A 17,467-nucleotide genomic window follows, 5' to 3' on the forward strand; every position below is an offset into this window, starting at 1 on the left:
GAACAAAAAGTTTGGACATTGTTAGTTTGTTTTGTTTCACAAAATTGTTTTGGTTGTTGATTGATTGAAGAACCCAGTTCAACTGATGAATTACCAAGTATGATATTTGGTATTTATAGTCCTTGGTGCTGCAATGTTTAATTATTTTGAAAGGCGTACTATTAAGTAAGGCTAGAATTGATGTTATAATTTCAAAGGTACCTTAATTATTCATAATATTTGATGAGTTTCATAATATTAGTAAAATGAAAAGTGCTGTATTTGGCGTTTATTTAGGTTTAAAGAAACTGATAATGTACTCTAATATCCAGTGAAATAAATTATCCAACTAATTTAGGCAACTGTAACAATGCAAGAAATATAAAATGTATTTGTTTACGAACAAATATACACATTTCTATATTTTGTTAAGTAGGTATTATATAATTGTGGTAATATTAATAATATATACAGCATGTCACAGATCTACAAACAAGTTGGGGGGTGGAGAGTAGCGTTTGTTGCGGTTGTTTTCGAGGCCGCACGATTGTTGGCAGCAAAAACACACACGTCCAACCCCGTGTTTCACGAAACATCTGTGTATATTGTGTGACACGATACATGTGTATATTAATGTAGAAGTAGTAGCAAATGTTATAATGTTACTTAACTATTCACAAGCAAAGCAACTGAGCAATATTCTTGAATGTCCCAAATAATTTGATTCAATGATTAATTGATTCGATCTAACAAATATAAAGGCAGAAATCTGAAATAAATATTTAAGTAATTGTTTAATTTGAATACTTTTTTCTGTTAATTGTCGATTTATTCAAGTGCATGTGGCTTATTCAACAACAAATTAAACAATACAGAATCAAAACTTATAATACAATTGCAAAAGTGATTTTGTTTGCATGTTTGTGACGTTTTAACGCAAAAAAATCTGAACAATTTCTGATATATTTTGTAATAGAGCAATGTTTGAGCAGGGCGAGTCAATTAAACTAGTTAAAATATTACTTGCAGGTAGTGGAATCAGAGATAGCAATTGATATTGAGATTGAATCATAGTTTTATTTATATAATTCGATTAAAGATAGAGCTGAAGTAGTATAAATTCTCATTTCTTTCATATAAAATTGAGAATCATATTGTTTGTTCAAAATACGAGTATATGAGGAAAGTAAAAAAGGATTGCAGCTTATGTAGATTTGTTAACGCGGTAGCAGTTGGCTATCACTGATTTTCTCAATTTGATTAATAATCATGTTACCTTGATTTCAACAGATTTATAAAGAAAACCTGAAATAAATCAACTATGTTATTAGTATATCAAATTAACTGGATAATTAACTTAAAAGTTCATATGTATTAAAATAACCTTATTCACATGTAATTATATTTCACTTCTTGTATTTTAGAATGGTTAAAATGAGAACATTAACATGCTAACATTACTGTTTGAAATAATTTATTAGAAAAAAAAAGTGTGTATATCTTCCTACATTAATTAATATTTTGTAATTAATAATGATGAGGATGGTCAGCATGACCAGAATATTTGACATCAGCATTGAAACCATTGTGTTTGTCAGCGGTGTAATGAACCATACGGGTTCTGCCATCTGGCTGCTCCAATTTGTACCATCCCTTAACCACATCTCCGTTGCGTTCCTCTTCGGCAGATTTCATGTCATGGGTGTGGTGGTCCTCGACACCATATTTGTATTCGTATTTTGGGTGGTGCTAAAGAAAGAAAATAATAATTCTTGTTATAAAACAATAATATGTACTTTGAATGATTTACATGTGGTTCATGATGAACATGGTGATCATCGTGGTGATATGAATGCTCTACGTGATTGTTGAATGAGGCGTAGGAAGAAGCATGATGCTCAGCTACAACGCAGGCCACTAGGGCTACAAGAAGAAAAACTTTGAACATGTTGATATTTTTTAAGGTGTTTTATTGGTGTATGACAAATCAATAGTGGAAGTAATCTGATGCTTTGGTACAAAAGACCGGTCTAATTTATACTATTTTTGGGCAGTTTTGACATAAATTGAAGGCAGTTTTACATTTACAAATTCGTGTGTAATATGCACATTCTGTTTGCGTTAGCAAATAGGTAATATTAAGTTAAGTTAAGTAGGAATGCGTAATTATTAATATTTTTATTCAACTATATTATAGATGTTGTTGAATAAAAAGGGATCCATTTTATATGATGATTCAATTGAGGTTGCGTTATAAATTAATTAAATTTAATAAATAAGTGCTTGAAATATTTTACATTACGTATTACTCTGGAGTACTTAATATATTACCTCCAACTATATATATTTTAGGAAAATTTGAAAACACGGTGTGGAGAACTCTCTGTATCTAGTGAACTAATTGACTTTCTTAGATTTTCTCCACTTCATAATAGAGTTAGAGACTTTCTCTACACGATGTATACACTTCAACCATTCATTTTTTTGGAAGTGCCTTAAAATGCCCTTCAAAAATGAGCAATTTTTGGAAATTTTGAAAACATGGTGTGGAAAACACCCTGTATCTAGTGAATTAATTGACTTTCTTAGAGTTTCTCTACCCCAGAATAGAGTTAGAGTGTTCCTCTACCCAATGAACGCCCTTTTAACTTTTCAACCTTTTCGGAAATGCCTTAAAATGCTCTTCAAAAATCAGCATTTTTAGGAAAATTTGAAAAGATGGGATGGACACCATGTATCTCCGAAATTAATTGATTTTATTGGGGTTTCTCCACGCCAAAATAGAGTGAGGGGGTTTGTCTACACGATGCATACCTTTTCAACCTTGCAAGTCTTTTGAAAGTGCCCTAAAATGCCCTTCGAAAAGAGCAATTTTAGGTAGATTTGAAAACATGGTGTGGATTACTCCTTGTATCACGTGAACTAATTGACTTTCTTGAAGTTTTTCAACGTCATGTTAAAGTTCGAGACACCCTTTACACTATGCATACCTTTTTAACCCTATAAACCCTTTGGAAGCGTCTTAAAATCGCAATCTAATATCGCTATTTTTGTCCAATTAAAAAACGGGAAATGTTAGCAAAAAAAGTTTCAAATATAAACGATGTCGAATTAAATTATCTATCAGAATCTGATTATGAATTTAATAAAAATTAATAGTTCCATGCTTAGTACGAGTACAATTCTTCTCATGTTCTGCACTACCACACTGAAAGTATCAGTGTTTACAGACATACTAGTTTCTTTATCTCCTGCAGTTTTGTGCGGCCGCCACGAGGTTGGCGTGAGTACCGCGTTAGTCTCATTTTTGTCGTCAGATGATCTGGATACACATTTTTTTTACAATATCTTGAGTTCCTTAATTTTTGGTCGCGTTATTACATACTGTTTGTAAATGCTTCTTCGATTGTGCGCGAGTGATGTGGGGCGTTTGTTAAGCGCGGATTGTATACACACAGAGATAAAGCGTGAGTGATGTTCCGTCGGCCGTCGGATACTCTTTTTGTATCATACGCGTATTTCATCATTTCTACAATGTGCATAATTAAGGTCCTTACAATTTATTGGATAGGCCAAAAGCGCAAAAATTAATTTTGCATCAAGGTATGTTCTTGCATTTCTTAAGCCATTAGAAAATCAAATCCATTATTGCCTTTGCTTGTTTTTACTTCATCTGCGTGGTCTTTAAGCCTTCAAATAAGTTTTGTCTCTGCTTTATTACCGTTGATTTGCATTACGTATTTGAAATCTTGTTTTGTTTCTGTTTAATGTACAAATTCAAAGGATTAGGATAGTCGCGTGCCGTCGGTTGCGTTCTGGATCCTGTGGCGGCTTTCCGGACTGGTTGCTGCTTGTTTTACATGATTTAAAATATAATTTTGCTTTGTGCTGTATTTTTGTAATATCCAATGTTCTATTTTTATGTTTTCTTACTTTTCACTTTTCTTTGATTTCCGGTGTATACATTTTGATTTTTTTAAATTCCTGATAGTTTTCTTTTTATATTATCTTGAAATACAATGGTAGTACGACATCGTACAGCGTACAGTAAGTGTTTACTTAACTTTACTTAGCTTATATTATCTTGTTATTGTCGCCTTGTTAATTATTTCCATCAGTTTTTCTATTTAAATCTTATTTTTCTTTGTGTATCACCCAGTAGATATATTTTCCCTACTATTTATTAGTGTTTGGGCGTTTTACTTTTAAAACTTGGAGTTTTTTGTAACACCCTGTATATTCATTTCCCGTGGTGTTCAAATGGATGTATGTTATCCTATTTAAACTTAGAATTTTTCTTTGAAATATTGTAGTTTTCTTTTTGTATCACCCTGTATTAAGATTTCACGTAGTGGGTTTGTCAAAAGGGGAAAGATATATGCAATTCTACTTAAACTTTGGATTTTCTTTTAAAATATTGTAGTTTTCATTTTGTATCATCCTGTATTATAATTTCCCGTCGTGGATTTTTGTAACATTCTGTATACTAATTTCTCGTAGTGAATTTGTCAGAAGGGGAAAGATATATGTCATCCCACTTAAACTTAGGATTTTTCTTTAATATTTTGTCGTTTTCTCTTTACATCACCCTGTAAAGATTAGATATATATTTCCCCACTTGAATTTTGCAATTTTTTGTTAAATATTATTATATTGTTTTTGAACATCCTGTATAACAGTTTTCTTTAATTGCTTAATTATGCAAAATTTGTTAATATCATATGTTTTTCTTTGTTATTTTTTTACCCTTGGTACTTGTCTACATGTACGGGGCTATATTGCTCTTATAGCTAGATTTAAAATGGTTACGTATATATTGTTTAGTATTATATTTTAAGTTTTCATTGTATAGCCCAGTCATTTGGTAGTTTTGCCTAGCAAATAGTGCGGGATTGTTGAAAATTGGTATTCATATAGATTTCGATGTGCTCTTTACGAATTTCAACTTTGCCACCTCGTATCTTTTCCGCTCGCGCCACCATCTTGGAAAAATGGTGTCAGAGAACAGTTTTTTGACCATATCTCCTTTCCGACTCATTTTACGATAAACGTTACTATATAATAAATTAAACTAGAGAAAATTTCGCAAAGTCTACTTCAACATTAGTTTTTGCCAAAAACTCATTTCCACACCACCGTGGTATCCCCAGTAGACCTAATCCACACGCATTATTCCAAAATTTAATGGATTGTCTTCCGATTCGCTCTTCGCGATAGACCAAGTGTTCTGCGTTAATTGCCTTCAGGACCGATCGAAATATCACAGGTAAAAATTTCTTCCATATTATCTGCGATGGGATTATCGTTTTCAATGCAATCTTGGTTCTCGAGTTCATCGTACGTATGCTCAAAAACGGTAATCGTTTCTTCCTCTTCATCGCTATCTTGTGATGGAACTTGCAAATTATCACAGGTAACACTGCAATTTGTTCAGATAACGGAGCACTTCATTCCAGCCTTTCTGCAGCCGCAGGCTTTCTGACATCCCTTTTTGCATTTGCAAGATATTAGTTTTAACAATGTTTCGGTAGCTGGGGCTCAAGTGTGGTGACAGGAATTAGCCCATTCTTGCTTCTTTTCCATCCCCATTGTTCTGCATTTAGTTCATTCCCATACCACTGCTTAACTTGGTGATAAGTTCTGAACGTATGTTGTCGGGCTGCGGCTTCTGTTGGTGGTAGCGATACAATATTAAATTTATTTTTGTATGCTGATTTTGTGAAGTTGCCATATCTATAGGTGTTTGAAGACATATTTTGCATAGTTTTCACATCACTGTAACTGTATAATTTAAGAAGGAAGAATTCGCCAGCTGTAGCAATGCTCTCTGAACCAGCTTGGACAATTTCGTTTAAATCTGGATTTTTGCGGAGTACATTAATAAATTTTAATTTTCCTTGATGAAAGAGTGCAGATGTTGTATCACAGCCACTAAAAGCGTGAAGGAATAATATGTGATCTGCCGCTATTTGATCGATGATGCTTTTGGTTGAATATATTTGTGGCAAAATTTTTCCTTTTTCTGGTTTTAGCAAATATATGTTTGAACACATTGATAGCGCCGTTAAAAGAATAAGAAGATCTACATCTTCGCCGATAACATGCACGAATTGTGATACTGTGCATTGGCTGCGACCAAATCATAAACACGCTCGAGACATTCAACAATCGCTCTACCCCAGTCATCATTATCCGTTTTTGTTTCGCTATAAATTCTGCTGTTATTTCAGCAGCGCACCAAAAATCTTTAAAATTTTTAAATCTTTAAATGAGAATGTTGGGCACGTGTATCGCAGTTGAGGTTGAGAAGTCGTGACAACAATTCCTTTTTTAAACGCAATGATTAATTTCTCATTATTATATCGTTTCCGGCATATCTCGTGAACAACTACCGATCTCAATCCCTCTAAAAGTTTACCCTTATTATCCTTTCTTTTAATGCTTGACTTACGAAAGGTCTCCAATCCTTTTTCTTTCACTTCAATCACTTACCATCTTGCAATGGACTTTTACAAATAAAACAATTTACGTTATCAACCATGGCTTCCAAACTGCAAACAACACGACTATTCAAAACGATAAATATGTAAAAATTACTCAATGAAGAAATAATAAAACAAAAGTAAACTCGGCCGACGAAACCTTCAAACAAGCGAGGGGGAGCAGGAGCACCCTCAAATCATAGCAAGCAAAAATAGCAGTCATGATGACCTGGAAATGAGTTTTTGACAAAAACGAATGTTGAAGTAGGCTTTGTGGCGCCCGTACGCAAAAACTATTCATTTTACAAGAAATAGGTACTTACATAAATTATAGGAAATTTTCTCTTGTTTAATTTATTATATAGATATGCTTATCGTAAAATGAGTCGGAAAGGAGATATGGTCAGAAAACTGGTCTTTGACACCATTTTTTTTTTATATGAATACCAATTTTCAACAATCCCGCACTATTTACCAAGCAACCACATTTTTAGCACCAAATAACTGTACTATGTATACATGTTTCAATAAAGAAATGTTAAAAGTGACTGTGCCTCCTATGATTTGTGTGTACCCCATCTATCATTTCAGGTACAGGTCAGAACTTGTAAAAATATTTTTAAGTGTCGCCTGTCCTGAGACGACTTAAAACTTAGAAATATATTTACAAGTCCTCATAAGAAATGTCCTTATGAGGAGATCTCCCACTCGGGGGATGATCCCCCACCATAAAAATTGTTGATATGCCGGAGTATTCTGGGGGTGAAGCGTAGAGACATCGTAGCTGTAGGATGGGCCGGGAGCAATGGACGCATCTAAGCAGTGGACTGTCTTATAGAACGACACGCCGCCAAAAAATTCAAAAATTTGATCCACTCCTGTTCTCTTCCTTGTATTTCCTATTCTCTCCTCTCAACTCTACCACCACTACTTCTTCTTTTTCTTCAATGTTCTCGGTTTCTCATTTCTTTTTGCTTTCACTTGTATTGCAATTTATTTTATATTTAATTTGAGATTACACATGCAACCCAAATTACACCTGTTATTTTTCTATTTGAGAAAAATGCCTTCTATAACTGGAGATTGAACCATCGATCTACATTATGGCAACATGTGCTGCACACCTGAGCGCCACGCGGCTTTCTTATCAACTCTTATTGGTTTATTCTATTTATGTTTTCATATCTTGCAGTAAAATAAAACAACAACATACATATTCTACACTGTACTATACTATGCTATACAATGGTGTACTCTTAGAGTGCAACATGACTTAATACTAATCCTGAAAACAACTTAGCGAACACTAGGGACACAGTGTTTACAAGAATGTAAAATTTACTTTAAAATATTCTTTATTGGCTAAACATTTAAATTATTATAAAGCAATAACAAGGTAACTGTAGGATTTTAAAAGTTAAAGTTGAGTTAAGTTTTATTTGATGCTACTTACTCCTTGGTTCGCACAAATTCAATACTCACAATCTGATGAAAGAATTGATGTCCTGGGACATTCTGTTCGCCCGCAAGACATCAAAAACCTCAAAAAAATTAGCACATCGAAACACAAAAATGAGACTTGTGCAGATTTCCCATGGGCTAATCACACAAATTACTTATGAAAATGATAAACAAATTCAATACTTACAATCTGATGAAAGACTTGATGTCCTGGGACATTCTGTTCGACGGCTAGGCACCAAAAACCACAAAAAATTAGCACATCGAAACACAAAAATGAGACTTGTGCAGGTTTCCCATGGGCTAATCACACAAATTACTTATGAAAATGATAAACAAATTCAATACTTACAATTTGATGAAAGAATTGATGTCCTGTGACATTTTGTTCGCCCGCTAGACACCTAAAATTACAAAAACTAAGCATATCGAAGCACAAAAATGAAATTTTTGCAAGTTTCCCTTATGCAAATCAAACAAATTACTTACGAAAGAGATAAACAAATCCAATACTTACAATCTGATGACAGAATTGATGTCCTGGGATATTCTGTTCGCCAGCTAGACGCATAAAACTACAAAAAATTAGCACATCGAAACACAAAAATGACATTTTTGCAGGTTTCCCGTGTGCTAATCACACAAATTACTTATGAAAATGATAAACAAATTCAATACTTACAATCTGATGAAAGAATTGATGTCCTGGGACATTCTGTTCGACGGCTAGGCACCAAAAACCACAAAAATTAGCACATCGAAACACAAAAATGATATTTTTGTAGGTTTTTCGTGTGCCAATCACACAAATTAATTACGAAAATGATAAACAAATTCAATACTTACAATCTGATGAAAAAATTGAAGTCCTGGGACATACTGTTCGCCAGCTAGACACCTAACACAAGAAAAAATTAGCACATCGAAACACAAAAATGATATTTTTGCAGGTTTCCCGTGTGCTAATTACACAAATTACTTATAAGGTTGATAAACAAATTCAATACTCACAATCTGATGAAAGAATTGATGTCCTGGGACATTCTGTTCGCCCGCAAGACATCAAAAACCTCAAAAAAATTAGCACATCGAAACACAAAAATGAGACTTGTGCAGGTTTCCCGTGGGCTAATCACACAAATTACGTATAAGGATGATAAGCAAATTCAATACTCACAATCTGATGAAAGAATTGATGTCCTGGGACTTTCTGTTCGCCAGCTAGACACCAAAAACCACAAAAAATTAACACATCGAAACAAAAAAATGATAGTTAAAAATAGCACATCGAAAGACAAAAATGATATTTTGCAGGTTTTTCGTGTGCTAATCTCACAAATTACATACGAAAATGATAAACAAATTCAATACTTACAATCTGATGAAAAAATTGATGTCCTGGGACATTCTGTTCGCCAGCTAGACGCATAAAACAACAAAAAATTAGCATATCGAAACACGAAAATTACATTTTTGCAGGTTTCCCGTGTGTGCTAATCACACAAATTACTTATGAAAATGATAAATAAATTCAATACTTACAATCTGATGAAAGAATTGACGTCCTTGGACATTCTGTTCACCAGCTAGACACATAACACAAGAAAAAATTAGCACATCGAAAGACAAAAATGATATTTTGCAGGTTTTTCGTGTGCTAATCTCACAAATTACATACGAAAATGATAAGCAAATTCAATACTTACAATCTGATGAAAAAATTGATGGCCTGGGACATTCTGTTCGCCAGCTAGACGCATAAAAACACAAAAAATTAGCACATCGAAACACAAAAATTACATTTTTGCAGGTTTCCCGTGTGCTAATCACACAAATTACGTATAAGGATGATAAACAAATTCAATACTCACAATCTGATGAAAGAATTGATGTCCTGGGACATTCTGTTCGCCCGCAAGACATCAAAAACCTCAAAAAAATTAGCACATCGAAACACAAAAATGAGACTTGTGCAGGTTTCCCGAGGGCTAATCACACAAATTACTTATGAAAATGATAAACAAATTCAATACTTACAATCTGATGTCCTGGGACATTCTGTTCGCCCGCTAGACACCCAAAGGAACAAAAAATTAGCACATGGAAACACAAAAATGATATTTTTGCAGGTTACCCGTGTGCTAATTACACAAATTACTTATTAGGTTGATAAACAAATTCTATACTCACAATCTGATGAAAGAATTGATGTCCTGGGACATTCTGTTCGCCCGCTAGACACCTAAAACAACAAAAAATTAGCACATCGAAAAACAAAAATGACATTTTTGCAGGTTTCCCGTGTGCTAATCTCACAAATTACTTATGAAGATGATAAACAAATTTAATACTTACAACCTGATAGAATAATCGTTGCCCTAGGTTATTATGATAGCCCGCTAGACACCTAAAACAACAAAAAATTAGCTCATCAAAGCACAAAAATTACAGTTTTGCGGGTTTTCCGTGTGCCATTAATACAAATAATAATTTAATCAAAAATTATAAAACTACAACATTTGCGTTTCTTAAGACAGGAAGACTTCGAGAGTGTTAACAGCTAGGAACAATACTGCCGGCGCTATCGCGGCGATCTTACAATACGCATAACGAATACAAAGCAAATTAACGATTTTGTAATAAAACACTAAACGTCACGTCAGTAATTGTCAAATACAGTCGATGAACAATCGGCAAAACAAATTACAAACACAATATAAACTGATGAACTGCCGCGAGAAACACAGCTGACCCAACCAACGACCGGTACAAAACTGCGCTGAGAACCTAACGCACCGCATTCAGCAACGGCGCACCATACACGCTATAATCCTGCGCACACGCCGCAGTAAAACGCGCACTAATTGCAACTAACAAGATCGCATGCAGGATGGCCAACTCAGGGAATGCGATTATAAAACTTGTTTAGTGGAATTTTGCATGTAAAATCTCATTACAAAGTTTCAAGACAATCGCTTTAAATTGAAATTAAATTAAGGATATACCTACCATAGGTATTGACACTATATTATCGCTTGCGACAGTAAACGCCTATAGAAAATATAGGACCTATGCCCCATTTCGAATTATATACAAATAAACAAATAAACACAACCACAAGCTATTTTTTCAATATATCAATCTTTCAATCTTAAAAACTGTCTGTAAATTTACCATTCATTGTTTTATGCTAGTTCATTGACATATAATTTGTTTGCATTTTAGAAAATTTTATTAGAAAATATATAGTTATTTCTTCATTTGAGAAAAGACAATAAATATATTATATTAATAATGATAAGGATGGTCAGCATGTCCGGAGTATTTCACATCAGCGTTGAAGCCGTTGTGTTTGTCAGCGGTGTAATGTACAATACGGGTCCTGCCGTCGGGCTGCTCCAATTTGTACCATCCCTTGACGACATCCCCGTCGCGTTCCTCTTCGGCAGATTTCATATCATGAGTGTGGTGGTCCTCGACGCCATATTTGTATTCGTATTTTGGGTGATGCTAAAAAGGAACAGAGGAATTTAAATTACATAAGAATATTATTTATCTTGAATGTTTACATGTGGTTCATGATGATCATGATGATCATCGTGGTGATATGAATGTTCAACGTGATTATTGAACGATGCGTAAGAGGAAGCATGATGCTCAGCTACTACGCAGGCAACCATGGCAATGAACACGAAAAGTTTAAACATTTTGCGGGATTTTTAAGTTAAGTTTAATTATATGTTTACCAAACAAATGTTAGTATGAAACTGATATTTTTTACAGGGCAACAACTCCAATTTATACTGATTTTCGTATTGTTTTGTTAATAAGAATGATCGATATTTTTGGTGGTTCTATTTTGTTTCGCAAATATGTATGTAATACACCCGTTCTCTTTACGTAAAATGTTGTAAAACATATTATTTACGCGCTATACTGATACAGTTAGTTAACACGGAATTTCCGCATTTTTTAACATTAATAGTTTACAGATATATGCCTAATTGATTAATGCTTGTTCAGTAGTTTAACGCCATCACATGTGCCCCATGTGACCATAATTTGTGGATATTAATTGTTTATTATTTTCGCAGAGGTGCTTATCAATTTTAATACAAATTTCAATTGAATTCTATAACTGTCGTTGAATTTTCAAACCAAGTTTTATACTTTATTTAACTTTATTTACTTTATTTAAGTTATTTTTTTCTACCAAATTTCAAAGGATTATCCGCTACACTAGTCAAGAATTTTATAACTTTATCCATTTTTGTATAATCGAACATATATCTATCTGCTTAATCTTATATTTATATCAAAACGGCATTGCTTTGTCCAAAAATTAATAAAAACACCATTGAAGACCTGAAATTTTTAGAACACCAGCAGAAAGGAGAAAATAGTTTTATGCTGCATAATTACTAACCAAATGGTTAAGATAAACGATCAGGAGAAGATCATAGAATACCCAAGTAGAGGAATTTGCATATATACTTTCAATTAAGTTCAAAGATTTAATTTATTTGGAATATACTTTTGGTATTTTATACATACGAGTAAAATATGGCATATTATTAGGTTCGCCACTTTTAATTAAAAATTACTTTCTTATATAAATTTAGACTTAAATTGAAGTCCAAGATTATGAAAAAACATGACACGCACGATACGACAATTGTTATTCTTATACGTATGTAAATAAAGGTAAAATATAATTGTGCTCCATAATTCTGCTCATATTTTAGTTTTCATAGTCTTTAGAGACTTTAAATATTTTTTTAATGATTACTTATGCTCACATTGTGTATTGTCTTTATCAAACTACTTGGGTTGTTGTCTGTAAGTTTATCATTTATAGTTTTATGCTAGAACATTGACCCATAAATTGTTGCATTTAAGAAAATTTTATTAGAAAATATGTAGTTGTTTTCACATTGAATAAAATTTTTTACATAAAATTAATAATGATAAGGATGGTCCGCATGGCCGGAGTATTTCACATCAGCGTTGAAGCCGTTGTGTTTGTCAGCGGTGTAATGAACAATACGTGTTCTGCCATCGGGTTGTTCCAATTTGTACCATCCCTTGACGACTTCCCCGTCGCGTTCCTCTTCGGCAGATTTCATATCATGGGTATGGTGATCCTCGACGCCATATTTGTATTCGTATTTTGGGTGATGCTAAAAAAGGAATACAATAATTTTTATAATGTAACATTAATATTTTTCTTGAATGTTTACATGTGGTTCATGATGATCATGATGATCGCCGTGGTGATAAGAATGTTCAACATGATTATTGAACGACGCGTAAGATGAAGCATGATCCTCAGCTACTACGCAGGCAACCATGGCAATGAACACGAAAAGTTTGAACATTTTTGGGCTTTTTAAATTAAGTTTACTTATATGTTTACCAAACAAATGTTCGTATGAAACTGATATTTTTACAGGGCAGCAACTCCAATTTATACTGATTTTCGTATTGTCTTGTTAATAAGAATGATCGATATTTTTAGTGGTTTTATTTTGTTTCGCAAATATGTATGTAATACACCCGTTCTCTTTTCGTAAAATGTTTTAAATCTATTATTTACGTGTTATTCTGATACAGTTAGTAAACGCGGAATTCCTGCATTCATTAAACATCAATAATTATTTGATATATTCCTAAATATATATATTGCACTATTGCACTAATTTAATGTCTGTTCAGTAGTTTAACACCACCACAGTGCCGCATGAGACCATGATTTGATCTATACTTGTCGTTAAATTTCATCCTTTATTTAACAACACTCTATAAGTTATATAAATAAAATTTAATCATTATATCAATTTTTGTATAATCGAACATATATCTATCTGTTTAAACCTATATTTATATCAATACGGCATTGCTTTATCCGAAAATTAACAAAGACATCTTTGAAGATCAAAAATTTTTAAAATACCAGTTAAAAGAAGGAAATATATGCGGCATAATTACTAACCATATAGTTAAGATAAACGATTTAATTTATTTGGAATAGACTTTAAGTACTTACATATGAGTATAAAATATCTTTAATTACAAGACGTATTATTAACTACGCCACTTTTAAATAAAAGTAGCTTCTTTAAAAAGTTTAGACTTAAATCGAAGTCCAGGATAATGGAAATACATAATATGCACAACACGCCAATTGTTATTCATATACGTTAGGAGATATAAGTAAAATATAATTATGTTCCGTAATTCTGCACCTATTTTAATTTTCTTAGTCTTTAGAGAATGTAAAATATTTTTTAATTGCCTATTATGTAACCTTTATATTAAAAAGTGCTATTTCCGTTCATATTGATTGTTTTGTCTCTAAAAAGTTTTCTGAATATATACAATGGATTAACTTTCGAATCTTAATCTGTTGTTAAGTTAGTTTTATACTAAGACATTAACACATAATTAGTTGCATTTAAGAAATTTTATTAGAAAATATATAGTTGTTTTCACATTGAATAAAAAATATTGTACATATAATTAATAATGATAAGGATGGTCAGCATGGCCGGAGTATTTGACATCAGCATTGAAGCCATTGTGTTTGTCAGCGGTGTAATGAACAATACGGGTTCTACCATCGGGTTGCTCCAGTTTGTACCATCCCTTAACCACATCCCCGTCGCGCTCCTCTTCCGCAGATTTCATATCATGAGTGTGGTGGTCCTCGACGCCGTATTTGTATTCGTATTTTGGGTGATGCTAAAAAAGGAACACAATAATTTTTATACATAACAATAATATTTATCTTGAATGTTTACATGTGGTTCATGATGATCATGGTGATCACCGTGGTGATAAGAATGTTCAACATGATTATTGAACGATGCGTAAGAAGAAGCATGATGCTCAGCTACAACGCATGCAACCAAAGCAACTAAAACAAAAAGTTTGAACATTTTTGAGTGATTTTTATATTAACTTGGAAGATACTTATATGTGTATCAAATGGATGATAGTATTAAACTGATATTTTTTGCTGACCAACTAGTCCAATTTATACTGTTTTTATTCGGATTTTTTTGTTAATTCGAATGTAAAATGCAATTTGGATTGCGAGTTAGTTTCGCAAAAATATTTGTAAAACGCACCTTCCCTTTTACACTAAACAGTGCGGTATTTATTATGTATGCGTAATTCTATATATTAGCTAATGCATTAGTCAAGCACACAATAATCGTAAATAATTCTTACATGCCTAAATATTTATATGGACTCATTGCATTATATTCATAACACAATCTCATCTATAAAATTATATTTGTTATTGTTTTTATATCATATTTGGTTTATATGCAGCACTTACTACTATTATTACTACTTACTACTAATATAATACTATTGCATGCCTTAAAATAAAAATTAATTACGCATTAAATGACTTGAAAATTATAGAACTGCAGTATCAGCGAAAGCAAATAAAATGATACGCTTTATAATAAGTTAACAAACCTAAGTTAAATTACTATTGCACACATACTTTCATTTAATTTTTAAGGTTTAATTCCCAAAGTTGAATAAAAATTTAATACTCATAAAAGAACAATTGCTATTTTTATATTATAAGATGTAGAGTACAATATTACAGCTGATATAACATTTATTATACGAGTATTTGGTAAAATATTTTATAGCTGTTGGTAACTGTAAACGCTGCACTCATTTTATATGTTATATTCTTTATCTGCTACATTCTTATGCATTATACGCATACCATGAAGAATTAATTGCTCTTACTCGTAAATACGAAAGTTGTGAGTTATAAATTGTAACTTGTATTTAATATTGATTTGTCTATAACTTACGTATTTTTAATTTTTTGTTAGTTAATCAAATGTCCAGAATCGTTTGATAGTGATGTTTGCAGTCGGCGAATCTACGCCTCATTAGTAGGTGTTATTTATTGTTTACTAATATTACTATGCAATGACTTATCACAAAAAAAAACTGAATTATTTTCTGATAGAACATCGATTACCCACAGTTTAATAAGATTCTTATTAACCAAATATCTAACATTATATCAAGATGATATACTCCACGTTGTAGTCTGGTACATTTATAATTTTCATGAATTATCTACTATGACCTCCTGTCTAGTTTACTCGCAATCAGTTTGTCTGAAATTCGAAGAATACAACCAGTTAGAATTCTATAATGTCAGAATTATCTAGTTACCCCAATCACATCCCAGTGCTAAATTGGGTAATTTTAGCATTGCAATTTCTTGGATGTTGTCGAAAGAAACCAAACCTAATCAGCATATTTACATCAGTTTCATTAATATTCATGGTACTTTTATTATTGTGGGATATTTCGATTAATTTTGAAGGAATCGCTTCACTAAAACGAATACGATTCATGCCAGCATGTTTTATGGTATGGCTTGTATTGGACAAATAAATAATCAAGTAATAAACACTAATACATTTCATTTTTAGGCCATGGTCAAAGGAATATTGATGATATTACAATCAAAAGATTACTTAAAAGTTGTAGAGGAAGTGAAAGATTTTTGGAAACCGCTAGAATTTGACTTAGAAACACGAAATTATTTTAATAGAATATTCAAAATTGTCACAATTCTATGTCCATTTTACATCTCATTTTGCCTATCATTTTGTGTGATATTAGCAGGAATCTCATGGATTGACCTGGATAAAAGAGAATTTGTATTGGGAGATTATAGTTTTTGTGATGAATTCGCAAGTTTTTCGTGCTGGTTCTCAATGTGGCTGTGGCAATCGTTTTTATTATTGGGCCAAGCAGTACCAGTGTCTTGTTTATTCGATTGTTTCTTTATTATATGTGTAGCATACGTTTACAATGGATGTGAATTACTGAAAGCAGCTTTTAAAAGACTTGATTCTGATAGTCTTAGAAAACGATATGATGCATTAAGGGAAGTGGTTGAACAGCATCATGTTATTATGACATTTATTATCAATGTCAATAATCTCTATACAGGATTTATGCTGGTGCAGTTTTGGTGCTCACTGTGGTCGCTTATATTATATTTATATATGATAGTCATTGATGGGTATGCATTAGAATTGGTTTCGACTTTAATGTATTACATTTTATTGTTTTAAATTTAGAATTCCACCAAAAGCAGCAGATGCTGTTTTATTTGGAACTTTATATTGTATATTTTCGTTTCAATTACTTATTTATGCGTTGGGCGGAACTGTTATTGAAGAACAGGTACAATTTTAACCAAATTTAACCATAAATATTTGACTGATTTATGGTTTACTTTAGTTGAGAAGTTTATCTACTGCCATGTTTGAAATTAATTGGGATGGTAAGGGACGAACAGAGTTACGAAAAGATTTATCTTTTATGATATTTAGAGCTCAGAATGCGACGATTTTAAGTGTTGGTAAGATGTCACATTTAAATTTGGTTTTATTCCTTAACGTAAGTGAATGATTACCTAGTTTTTGTTATTTGATTAAAAAAAATATTTCAGGTAATTAAGAATTCTTTATCAGTTCTTACTCTTA

The 17,467-nt window shown here is 32.4% G+C and overlaps 4 protein-coding genes across 4 annotated transcripts; all 4 read right to left on the reverse strand.

Annotated features, from left to right (window-relative positions):
- Nucleotides 1-1,506: 1,506 nt before the first annotated feature.
- On the reverse strand, nt 1,507-9,498 carry LOC135794457 (uncharacterized). Its single transcript, XM_065305758.1, has 11 exons — nt 9,465-9,498; nt 9,298-9,341; nt 9,100-9,143; nt 8,934-8,966; nt 8,769-8,820; nt 8,605-8,648; nt 8,440-8,497; nt 8,275-8,326; nt 8,110-8,153; nt 7,944-7,976; nt 1,507-1,728 (listed from the first exon to the last, which is right to left on the reverse strand). Exons 4-11 carry the CDS (start codon nt 8,963-8,965, stop codon nt 1,507-1,509), a joined length of 537 nt encoding a protein of 178 aa, XP_065161830.1. The 5' UTR covers nt 8,966; nt 9,100-9,143; nt 9,298-9,341; nt 9,465-9,498.
- A 3-nt stretch (nt 9,499-9,501) lies between these two features.
- LOC135794468 (uncharacterized) lies at nt 9,502-10,876 on the reverse strand. The gene is made up of 8 exons (XM_065305773.1): nt 10,844-10,876; nt 10,634-10,746; nt 10,278-10,329; nt 10,113-10,164; nt 9,960-9,991; nt 9,794-9,826; nt 9,629-9,672; nt 9,502-9,508 (listed from the first exon to the last, which is right to left on the reverse strand). Exons 1-8 carry the CDS (start codon nt 10,874-10,876, stop codon nt 9,502-9,504), a joined length of 366 nt encoding a protein of 121 aa, XP_065161845.1.
- A 2,004-nt stretch (nt 10,877-12,880) lies between these two features.
- On the reverse strand, nt 12,881-13,300 carry LOC135794469 (adult-specific cuticular protein ACP-20-like). The gene is made up of 2 exons (XM_065305774.1): nt 13,163-13,300; nt 12,881-13,102 (listed from the first exon to the last, which is right to left on the reverse strand). Exons 1-2 carry the CDS (start codon nt 13,298-13,300, stop codon nt 12,881-12,883), a joined length of 360 nt encoding a protein of 119 aa, XP_065161846.1.
- A 1,141-nt stretch (nt 13,301-14,441) lies between these two features.
- Nucleotides 14,442-14,860, reverse strand: LOC135794470 (adult-specific cuticular protein ACP-20-like). Its single transcript, XM_065305775.1, has 2 exons — nt 14,723-14,860; nt 14,442-14,663 (listed from the first exon to the last, which is right to left on the reverse strand). Exons 1-2 carry the CDS (start codon nt 14,858-14,860, stop codon nt 14,442-14,444), a joined length of 360 nt encoding a protein of 119 aa, XP_065161847.1.
- Nucleotides 14,861-17,467: the final 2,607 nt, after the last annotated feature.

The sequence above is a fragment of the Atheta coriaria genome, unplaced genomic scaffold (genome assembly GCF_025399875.1).
Source record: "Atheta coriaria isolate IRGN ID8LTWV9N9 unplaced genomic scaffold, Caltech_Dcor_3.1 hic_scaffold_6_pilon, whole genome shotgun sequence".
NCBI lineage: Eukaryota > Metazoa > Arthropoda > Insecta > Coleoptera > Staphylinidae > Dalotia > Dalotia coriaria.